Source organism: Styela clava, chromosome 6, assembly GCF_964204865.1.
Source record: "Styela clava chromosome 6, kaStyClav1.hap1.2, whole genome shotgun sequence".
Lineage (NCBI taxonomy): Eukaryota > Metazoa > Chordata > Ascidiacea > Stolidobranchia > Styelidae > Styela > Styela clava.
The window spans coordinates 11,589,069-11,601,404 of record NC_135255.1 but is presented as its reverse complement, the minus strand read 5'-3'; the positions used below and the strand labels follow the sequence as shown (position 1 = coordinate 11,601,404).

Here is a 12,336-nt window from a genome sequence, read left to right as displayed (position 1 = left end):
ATTATAAATATCGTTAATAAACAATATCATGCCATTTTCATATTTATTATAATAATACATTCATTTGCGATGTTTCACAGAGATCAAATTAAAATTCAGGTATCATCAAAACATATCATAATAGTCCATCTCATACATGTAATCTCTCAGATTAAAGTGGTTAAATATTCAACAACTGGAGTTATATATATGAATATATACGGTAACTATCGCATTCGAGTGTCGAAAATCTCCCCCGGTACTCAATATTAAAATCTTTTGAAGGACAAAACGACAATTACACAACCGCTTCATACTAAATATAGTTACTATATGTATATGAAAGATAAGGACTTTAAACCTGATGTTATCTAAGACCTCCGTGCCCATTTAAAGGAAGATTTGTCGAGTAAATAAGGCCCGAGAAAAACAAATATAGCATGACAGTGTTTACACTTCAAACATTATCACCTATAGATATCAGCACATATATGGTAAATGCCGCATCAATGTACACATTAATTTCACCATATACCGTATTAGAAAAGTATCCGAAAACCTGAGGGAAGAACATTTCCAAAACTACCCGACTAATTCGAATATGAAAATCCCCAATTGCTAAAATAAATATACGGTAATATTCATATGATACATTACGAAACTGAATATTACAAGACAATATATCACCATGTTCAAGTTCCCTATCATTTGTCTGTTCTACAAAACTAATTTTTCGTCTAAATTCCCAGTTTCATAAGCCTATGATTAACTGCAGTCATGTGGTTTGACATCCTACGTCATTAGATGGGAGAAATTACAAGTGTTAACCATGAACTGAACATCGTCATAAATTCATCATTCTCAACATATGTATTTAAAGTCAATTTCGAATGACAAAAAATCCAGAACCATTATCTAAGCATGTGACAAATAATGCCAGACAGTACATAACTATTGATTTGAGAGTTGCAACATACATTACATTTGTTTAAATTTAAATTAAAAGTCTTGCATCACACTCTTGCAAAATTTTAATTTAGCTTTGTCTAATTAAGGTCAGAATTCCGAAAATGGTCAACAATATCAAAAATGTGCATGTTATTTATCTTCATCACATCTTTGATTTTCTAACTTAAAATCACTTTTTTCATTAAAAAAATTTCATCCAATAATCAAAGCAAAATCTCTGAAAATATCATTTTTATCATACAAGTTTATAGTAACAGTATTCTTTTACTTAATGTTCAATACCAGTTCTTGTTTTATTATACTGTGGTGGGCGGGAAAGAGACCAATGTAGCCACTAACAATTACATAGGTCACTTGTTATAAATGTTCGATACCAATCGGAAAGACAGCTAGAATAGTTAAATAAAATAGTATGAAATAAAATAGTATGAAAGAAGTGACATGTGATTGTTCGGGTAATGATTAATAATGAATCAATTGACAACAAAACAATACATACCACTATACCAGTCCATCAACAATTGATATGGGTGAATAGAACAAGCATTGTTTTGATGGTAATTGTTAGTGGTGTTATTTTATATTGTATTACAGGCTGGTTTACAGCCATGTATATTTCTCACTAATAAGTTTATGGACTGACTCAATAGAACCAAAACATTCAACAACAACACACACAAACATCTTTAAGTAAAGAAATATCTTAATACAAATAAATAATTTTTGAAAAAAGCAGAGACTGTTGATCAGTGAAAAAATAGTTTTAGATCGATAGATGAACCGAATAATGAAATACATTACATCTACAATGATGCTCCCAATCAACAGTATAGTCGAATAGGATTAATTAAAATAAATTAATTATATTATAAATACTAGTCAGTAATCAATGACTTTGTAAACTAATTTCATCCATATAGGAACATGACTCGGTAGTAACATTATCCTAATGTCATTTTGCAAGTATAATATTTGTTTGAAATTCATTTTTAGTAGGATTTCTCATATCTGATGAAAAGAGGGGATAAGAAACGAAAATTGCGACATCAAGTGAAAAATTGCTTCATTCATAAACTAATAAAATGTCGAGTGAAAATTTTTGAACCAATAAAGCAAAAATCCATTTCAAGATAAAAACACCAGGGTTAAATAAGCTACCCGGTACTTTCATAAAAATTAAACAATTTTATCTCAAAAGTTCATATTAAATATATAATGGTAGACAAAAAGCTCGTCCTCCGACATAATATAAATTAAAATTGTAAATAAACCTGAAACATTGAAGGCAGCCAAATAATGGAAACAACAAAAAATCGAACATTCATATTTCATACACATATCAACTGATCCTTTTGCTTTTAAAATATATATTTTGTCACCGCAAGAGAAAAAATATACAACATAAGTACTCTATCATAATCTTTTTGGGTTAACAATATTTACAACATAAACACAGAATGAATCAGCTAAGACAAATGACATATAAAAAGCGAGCTATGATCAATAAATTCCATGTAATTGTCGAATTATATACTACATTATGAATAATATACCAACCAAAATTTCAAATTTTGTCCTAGTAAATAAAGGTAGATCAGACAAGAACTCATGACCTCAAACAGGGTCACTAATAGCTTTCTCCGGCGTCTACATTGTTGTAAATACCAATTTAAAACGACAAATCTAAACTTCTAAAGACAACTTTGAATATCACAGTAAATTTGCCTATTTTAACATGTTTTCTTTTATTTCGGGCAACGAAGCCTCACATGTAGACAGATGTAAAATGATTTTTATTATTAGCAAATGTGCCACACAGGTATGTCACCACTTCATGAGATTGTAAAACTATCAATTTACAAATTATATTATATCAATTTTGTTTAGTGTACTATGATATTAACCATTCCAATGTTACGACATATATATATATATATTGAGTATATTGTATAAAACAGCAAAAATGAATTTTTAACCAGGATAGTTAAAAGGTTAAGAAAAGTTAAATATTTATTTGGGTTCTGGTACATAGAAGTAAAAAGAGCTTTTAATGTTTATAGTAGTTTGGAATTAAATTAATGTAATATATGCGGAAATAAAATTGTACATTTGATAAAGATCAAAATATTCAATTTTAAATAGTATTCATGTTTATTACAATACTAGATAGTCAAAAGCTAAAAATGATTTAAATACCCTACATTAATTAATAAATAATTATGAAAATATGATTACTTATTATAATTAAAAATACATTAAATTGCAATTAATTAAAAATATTATAATTGATAAAATTACCAGTGAATATGTCCCGCAATACAGCATATATAATTACTTTATATATACTTTAAAATCTAGTTTAAAAATGCTTATCAGGAATGTAAAATAGATGATAGAGAGAGTTATTAAACAACTCTTTACTAGGAAACTATTATGGTACATGGAAATTTGTGAGATGAAGGTTTTTCGTTCAGGGATTCCAAATATGATACACTTTTATGGTATATTTTATGCTTTTTGTTTTTTAGCAGTTGACAGGATGTGTACAATTCTAATTCAAAAATACTATCAAGGGTCATAAATTATCATTCAGGTATATGCAATTAGCCATTCAGTGATTTGACTCATATTGATCAGCAAAATACTTTTTTGCAATTGAAAGATGCTGTAAGTATCAAATTTTGTGAATGTTATTTCAACTTTTAAAGCGTTAAATATGCGAAAAAATGAAATTATTTTATGACATCATAAATGAGGGTTATATGTTAACCAAATTATTCCTATTTCTGTGGTGTCAACACCGTTAGATAAATTGCGCTAAGCACCCTTACTATAAAGATTAAATAGGCAAGCGTGGTAAGCAATTTTATGTATAAAAATAGACTGATAAAGCTTGAGAAATAGTGGAATGAATGAATGATATATATTTCTTGTTTTTATCGTTAATTATTTGTACTAGAAATATGTAATTGAAGTTATGTAGCTAAAGTTATGTACGAAAAGAAAAACTCCCCGGATTCGGCTAATTCAATTATGTAGTATTTTAAAACAACCTATACAACGAGAATATCGGTCGGAGACCGAAGACTTATCGCTCGAAAGTTAGGGGATCCCCCAAAACAGAAACTACGGTTCCGATTGATCCGCTCTTATTCCATAGCGTGTCCCATCACTAATTAATTATTAATTGCTAATTATACGACATATTTCATCCAAAATCAATAGGCTTCTGATCCGAGATATGATGAATGCACATGCAAAATTTGAAGCAGATTCAACCTCGCTTTCCTGAGATATCGCGTGTATCTAACAGTCAGACAGACAAACAAACAGACAAATACCTATCAACATACTTACCGATCTTAAGATCGATAAGTAATGATAAAGCTTTTACACTCCTATGTACTCTAGAAAACAATATTTAAATGAAAACTCACTATTCCTAATATTCCTATTCACTATATACAGTACCCTAATGCTGTAATGGTTTGTGTATTGAACAGAGAGAGTTTAGTTAATTTTTTCCAACCAAGAAAACAATATATGCATACATATATAAATATCAAATAAACAGATGTTTTCGGTACATGACTGGGAGGCAACAATATGACCTTATTTTTATCGTAGCATTCGAGAGTTTTTAGCAAAAAACGGCAATTTTGGTCATGTGACGGCCGCGATTAATTTAGATTATTATTGAGAAAAGCATGGCGCGATATGAAGCACCTGACGTGGTTCCAGACGCCCCTCGTTTGTGAGACACATAAGAGTGTTTGTTTTATTGAGCCAAATGGAGGGAAATTCTTGGAATTTGGATAGTGTGCTGTACTGGTATATGGTACCATATTTAAAAATTCAGTAATTGCCATATCTATCTATCTATATATATAGCCTACCGATACAGCCAGTAGTGGGATTCAGCCATCAGCCAAGTGCCCAAGTCGCACCGGTTCTATAGAACCGTCTCACAGAATTTTATGAGATCAGCGAACCAGTTAGCATTACTGAAAAAAAACATGACTTTTTGTAACAGAACCGGCTGAAAAATATGACATTTGTGTGATAGCTGACAAAAAATTTGAATCCCACCACTGCATACAACCATATAGCTGAAAACAGAAAACATTATCAAATGTTAGTGTAGACTACAATTTATTCGGGTAATTTTTTTAGGGTAGGCGGTGTGGCTCAACGGGCTAAGCGTTAGGAATACGCTTGCCACTGCACCTCTAATTACCGTACTCTGTATGGGTTCGCAGGTTCGAATCCCATGCAGGGATGGTTATGTGCGAGAGGATTGCTGGACTCCTCGCCGTCGTTGGGTGGTTCACGTAATTCCTCCACCACCAAGTCCATGCTTCCGAAAACAAACAATACCGGTATAACTAATCCCATACCCGACTTGGAATGGTACTGGTACCGTAACCGGACGAGAGACCGTGGTTCGCCATATGGATAAGCCGTCTTATCGGCTTTCCTCTCCCCAAGGATAAATATGTAAATCCTATCCTATCCTACCGTTATTGTCTAATTTGTAATTATCTTGCCTGTCTTCCTTTTCCAGTTTTGTGAAGTTAAAGCGTCTGAATGTCGTCTCCGTTACCGCCTGTCTGGCGGTTTTCTAAACGTTTTACTTTTATTCGTTTTCCATTCACTGCATTATTTCAAAAATTACCGTACCGGTAGCCTAGCTGTCTACAAATTTAACTTTACATTCAAAATCAATTAACCGTGCATGTCTTGGCCATACATCCATAAGACAATTGAGGCGTATTCGCCGGAGTTGTCATTCGTCTCGACGGACTTGGCTTACAAGATTCATTTTCAAATTCAATTCGTCATTCGCTCCGAACTAGACTGGCTCAGACTCCCGCCCGCACTCTCGTGATATCCCATATTTTTTCCATTCCGAAAATTTATGAAATAGGTATCTGTATAAAAAGACATCGATATGTATTCTTGAATAATTTGTACGGGAGTGGTGAATCGTGCTGGAGCTGATGGTTATGAATGCGCTTGACGACATTGCTTTTATTCTTAAATACAAAGATTGGACATAAAAAGATCAAAGTGGGTGTTTTGGGATTTCCCACTCACCACGTATGTATCAATGTTTTATCCAAATGATGATAGAGAAATTTAATTTTCACAAAATGATGTATAAATTATGGACAATTATATATTTTAATGGCGTATTTAAGCTGACATTGCATAGAAAATGTCACATGACATATCGCACCTACGATTACCATTCGTGGGCCGGCATCTATTCGAGCGATAAGTATGTGCCAGAGAATTGCTGGACTCGCCACCGCCGTAGACTCCACACCCGATTGTTGTTGTTCATCCCGGTATCGTATTCAAACTGAAGAAACCTCTCACAAAAAAATATTTGAACTTCTTAAACATAACAAGCTTAAAAATGAGTTGAATTAGCTAGCGCCTCACCATGTCATTTTTGAAGGCTTGTGTTGGCTGAACGTGCGCGCATGTTGTTTCAACTTCTTTTATAACTTCTTCCTTTTTGTATTCTCCAGATCCTCTTGGCCTACGATTCAAATCCTTCACAATCTCGCCGGAGTGTTCGTCACTCTTCATCCGCGATGATATATCCTCTGCTTTTTTGCAGAACACGCTTCTCAGCCACAGGATGGCTTTTGGCACATTTTCCTTGCCCCCGGGCCCTCTAACTCTCTTTTTTTCCGCCCGTTCATTTGTGTTTCTGACCTCTTACTGTCCTCCTGCGGTGCCCGGCCTTACCTTTTTCTTTCGCCCGCTCATTTGTGTTTCTTCTTCCTCCTTCCCCCCTCCCTTAACTGCTCTTCTGCAGGGCTTTCCGGCCTTTCTCTCTTTTGTTCAGCTTTTTCCCTTAATTGCTCTTTAGAAGAATCCTCGTTGTTTCTTACTCATATTTCCTCTCTCCTGGAGACAATTTCGTACCCGTTGTTTCGTTTTACTTCCAGGCTCACTCGCTACTCATTTGTTCATATAATAATTATCACATTTTCCTTGCCCCCAGATCGCGCTCTCTGACTCGATTTTTGTCTCATTTGTTCATCTAATTGTCACATTTTCCTTGCCCCCAGATCGCGCTCTCTGACTCGATTTTTGTCTCATTTGTTCATCTAATTGTCACATTTTCCTTCCTGCTCATTTGTGTTTTTTTCCTCTCTTTTGTTCTCGTATAATAAATAATTTTCTCTTATTTTGTGGACTCTTTTTCTTCCCTATCCAGAGATTTTCTCTTATTTTGTGGACTCTTTTTCTTCCCTATCCAGAGGCCCGCCCACTCACTTCATTCGTTCATATAACCTGCTTCCCCTATTTTACATCCTGCTCTTCGAATCCCTTGTTGTTTCTTACTCATTCCCTCCATTCCTGGCTCCTTTTAATAGTATCCAGCAGAGCCGGTTGTCTTCTGTGCCAACCTTCTGAAGCTCTTTGATTTGGTTGTTTTCCAGGCCCGGTTGTCCTTTGTCCCAACCTTCTGGAGCGCTCTCGCTCTTTGATTTATTTGGTTGTTTTCCCTATGAGCTCCGTCCATCGCTCATATCATGTTCCTCTATCATTCAGGCATGGTCTCGCGTCCATCTATTATTATTATCCATATTACCTTCCATCTGTCGATCTTGCTCTCTTCTGGCCTCTTCTTAGTATTATCTATTTCCCACCCGCGTTCATCTTACTACATCTCCTTGCACCTACCTTGGGGGATTGGGAACCTTCGATCTATGCTTGCCACAGGCTCTCTGGATTCTCACTACTTCGTTCATATCATGTTCCTCTATCATTCAGGCCTGGTCATCTGTCTGATGCTTGGCTTCCTGGATCCCTTTTGCTATTTTCTTTCTACTATTATCTACATTTCCCACTTGCGTTCATCTACTACATTTCCTTACACCTACCTGGGGGATTCGAACCTCAGAACTATGTATTACCATATGCCTACGCTACGTTTGCGCCACGGTAACTGACGAAAACTGTGAGGATTAAATTCGTACTTAATCAACAGATTTTCAACAACGCTTTGGCGACTAATTACTCACAACAACCTGTCCCATTGGTTCGCAGAACGCGTATTTATGCCTGAATCGAAGCCGCTCGGCACCCGGGACTATGGTCCTCGTAGCTTGGCTATTGAATGTGTGTGTTGCCTTAATATCGTTGAATCTTTGTGCTGAGAATATGATATCCCGTTTTTCAATTGTGGTTCCTTTTAGTTCACATTTTAATCTGTTTCCACCATATGTATTACTTTCCACCAAATCATATGAAATTTATCACAAGCATTTATTAGAAAACCAAATATATACACAGAGGGAAATTATCCAGACTATACTGGTAACCGGAATAATGTGTCCCAGTGTCATAATGAGATATGCGTGGCGTAATATATTTCCGTTTAGAAGTGAGTTGGGTTGCGCGAGACTAACTTCCTATCTTTTCTCTATGCCTTTATGCTAGTGGATCCGTATGCGTATAGGGCTGCAAAGATACTGCAGCTGGAATAAACATGACTATTCTATCCTATTAAAGAGTCCAGCTGCACACTAACACAAATGTATTTTTGTACCGTTTCGTCCGACCAGAGTCAGACTTCTTCAGACAAGCAGTTTACAACAATGGCAAGAAATAAATTTGATAAATAAATTTGAAATCTCAAATCAAGTATGACGTAAAAATGCCTAAACATTTAATTTGCATTTAGCCGTAGAAGTAATGATGGAAAAATTAGAACCACAAATATCAGTGAGGCTCATTTCAGATGTGATTTAAAAAAGTTATCATTGCATCTACGAAAATGATGGTTAAATAAATGTAATTAAAATTAAGATTAAGGGCACTTAGGAAGTAAACCATAAATCAATGCTTAGTTTGGTGAGGACCAATTTTAAAATAAAATAAGGTTGAAAAATATTTATTTTGAAATGTTTTGGTGTTTCATTAACTTTTTAAGCTATTAACCTGAATCAACAAGCGTTTTAGGTGTCGCTGCCTGAAGACCTCTTGAGGTCCCTCGCGACTCCTGTCACACAATTTAAGTTAGTTTCCACTTGTATTTGTAATATTTTTTCATAAATCATACCATGTTTAAATTGTGTTGACGAATAAATGATGATTGATTGATTGAAAGTTATTGCTGAATTTTGATCTTAAATAGTGTTAAAATATACTAATAATTCATAATAATAAATGAATATTTTTGCAGAGTCCCAAACACTAGGCGGCTCATTCTTTTTCCTAATTTCCAACTGTAACATTCTTGTTAAGATATGATTGGTATTTATTCAAGAGTGAAATTTCCTTTTCCACAAAGCTGCTTTCACCCTCCATATAATTCTATTCTTTTGTAGTTTATTACGCTTACCCTGCAAAGTACTTCATTTCTTAGCTCCGAGGTAAGTAACCCGTCTCCTGTGACAAGTTTACCTCCCAAATATCAGGCAGATGGTGCTTTGGCGTACTCTAGTGCAATGAGAAAATGCATTACCTATGCATCCAGTATCATCACCGTTAAAGTAGATTTTTGTGAAAATATTCTGTATATCAAAGCAGCTCAAGTATGTACAAAAGATACACAAGCTAGTCTGTATTCAATCTATAATTAAAAAAAGACTTAAGGAAGCGCTAACACACACCGAACTATTCAAACGGTCAAAAGCAAGTACAAAGCGCAACGAGCGTCCCCTCAAACAGCAGAAAAACAGTGCTGGGCCGCTGGCATCATCGGTAAAAGGTCATGAATATTGGTACAGTAATGGCTACTCTGTCGTCACTCTTGTTCGCAAAGTTATGCATCTTAAACAACTGTTTAACTATTCAACACCCGACATGCAGATACCAAACGAGACGTCAGATAGAGTCGCCCTATAAATAAACCATTTTATCGACTTCCCACTCTCCGGGATAAATAGGGAGTTTTTATCCTATTCTAAATGAGTAGCACTTAAAGACTGCTGTCAGAGACTTTAAAAATAATCTAATCTCCTGGTGTCGTTTTTTTTACAAACTTGCACGAGTCTAGAGTTAATGCCTCTTAATGCCTTTTTTCATTCAAATCCATGTGCCTGTATTAGTATTTATTTACAGTTTATCTGAATAAAAAATTAGTTTGTTGTATGGTAAACCGTAAATACATACTAGGTAAACCCGTTTGATCAGTGCAAAACAAGTCGTATTTCAATATATTTTAATTTTATATTGACTCCGTGCAGAACATTCCCGGGAATTCCCCTAATTGAAAAACAAATAAAGTGGAACCAAAGTCACTGTGAGTGGAACAAACTTCATCAAAATCGTAAGGACACGTCTCTCAAATTAAAGTTTAATGCATTGCACCAGAGGGTTGAGAAGTGGATTACTATTGGTATAAATTGAGCTATAAGTTCGAATATACAGAACAGAACTGAATTCGTGTTGCTACATACAGAGCTGACGGATCAAAGTACTCGAGAAAGAACTGCTTCAAGTACCGGGTACAGTGCTACGGATTTATCAAAGATTGAAAGATTAGTGTACATCACCTGAAAAATAGAAAACTCTATCGTAGACTTTTATCATTTCACCATCTGACATTAGGATTAAACATGTTTGGTAGAAGATCACATGGACGTTCTCAAATGGGCGTGTTACTATTGATTTTCCAGTTATTTCAAATTGGAATGGACAGGTAATAAATACTGTTTTTACATAATAATTGTCTTTTCAAACTTGGCGACATGTTTATTGGAGAATATCCAGATATTAGTTTGCCTGGTGATATTATACCTCTTTCTTTGAATATATGTCAATTTCTCGACTGGACATAATATAATATTTACAGCATAAGCTAAATATTGGAAATTACATCCTCCATATTTGTAATTTTCTATACTTAGTGAAATTATTTAAAAGAATAATATTTTTTTTATTGGCTAAAATACCTTCTTTCTCATTCAGAATTCCTCCAACAACTCTCGCAACCGTTGCACTAAATGTTATCATTCATTTGATGTACATACCAGATTTCACATGGCAAAGTGTTTGTATCAGTGTGAGAGAAGTCTGGTATGCTCGTGACTATTCTAGACTGCTGAAAGGTGCATTTTTCCATGGTGATGACTGGCATTTGTATTTCAACATGATATCATTTTTATATAAAGGATTATACTTGGAACGCATTGTTGGTTCTGCTTGGTTTTTATACATGATCGGAGTATTTACTATATGTACAAATTTGATATTGCTCTATTTGAATTATGCGTTGGCATATCTTCTTAGCGACATGTCATATCTTCATCAATGTGCTATTGGATTTTCTGGAGTAGTTTTTGCTGTCAAAGTTGTCACTACTTACATGGCGCCAACTGGCACGGAACGACTCATGGGTTTCATTCCAGTTAATTCTAGATATGCATGCTGGTTTGAGCTGGTACTGATTCAGTTAATTGTACCCAATGCCTCATTTACTGGCCATCTTGCTGGTATTCTTGTTGGACTTGCATATGTAAAAGGACCATTGAAATGGATCATGGAACTGCCAGTTAGTCCATTTCGTATGATATCAAATAGGAGTCGCCAGCCTACATACAGGTATCATTCAGGGACAACACGTGGGGCCGATGATAATGACTATGACAGATATACAGGTGGTATGGATGAGAGTGAACAAATTAGAAAAGCAATGGAGGAAAGCATGCGAACTGGACACAACCGGATATATCCAGATTTAGACGGTCCTGGGTATGTGCATCCAACAGCCCCACCTGATCATTTTGAATCAACTGCTCCACCTTATGGGTGGAATATTCAGTCAGAAGACTCGCATCAAGAAGAACTTCGCAGGAGAAGACTTGCGAGATTCGATAGATAACAATATTTCTTTGAAAAATACGAAACTCCACATGTCACATAGTGTGCAATGATCTGTTGGAAACATATTTTTCATAGATGATTGAATAGTTTGGTTTATATTATATTTTGTGTCGTTTGTGGTTCAAAAAATGTTAAGTCACTAATTCTATTCTGTTATTGTTGGCTTTTTGTAGGAATATTATAATTCTATGAAGCTTCAATAGTTAACTGACATTACACCATAATATAATTGTTAATATTATTTCTCACCAATCTCGCAAGCGGGACAATGTGTATGTTATATCTTTCTTATAAAATTTATTTACACCAGAATTTTAATCGTATATCACAAGTAATGCTGCACCAGTCAACCATGAAAGCACTACCTATTGTACAGTATTCTCTTTTTCATTCTTCAATTTTTACTTCTGTCACTGCAATAAATTGCTTCTCAAGCCTATGACGTTTTACTGTTGAATAGTATGGTCTGAAGGTGAAAGGTGTCATTTCCTAAAATGTACCCTATGGAAGTTTGACATGAAAATAGACATTATT

General features: G+C 34.8%; 1 protein-coding gene across 1 annotated transcript; it reads left to right on the top strand.

The window, feature by feature from the left end:
- Positions 1-10,086: 10,086 nt before the first annotated feature.
- LOC120331880 (rhomboid-related protein 4-like) lies at positions 10,087-12,241 on the top strand. Its single transcript, XM_039399046.2, has 2 exons — positions 10,087-10,618; positions 10,888-12,241. The coding sequence occupies exons 1-2, from the start codon at positions 10,536-10,538 to the stop codon at positions 11,798-11,800; spliced, it is 996 nt and encodes a 331-aa protein (XP_039254980.1). The 5' UTR covers positions 10,087-10,535; the 3' UTR covers positions 11,801-12,241.
- Positions 12,242-12,336: the final 95 nt, after the last annotated feature.

Coding starts and splice junctions, on each gene's coding strand:
- LOC120331880 (XM_039399046.2), top strand. CDS start 10,536: ATGTTTGGTAGAAGATCACATGGACGTTCTCAAATGGGCGTGTTACTA. Junction 10,619..10,887: donor TTTCAAATTGGAATGGACAG/GTAATAAATACT, acceptor TTTCTCATTCAG/AATTCCTCCAACAACTCTCG.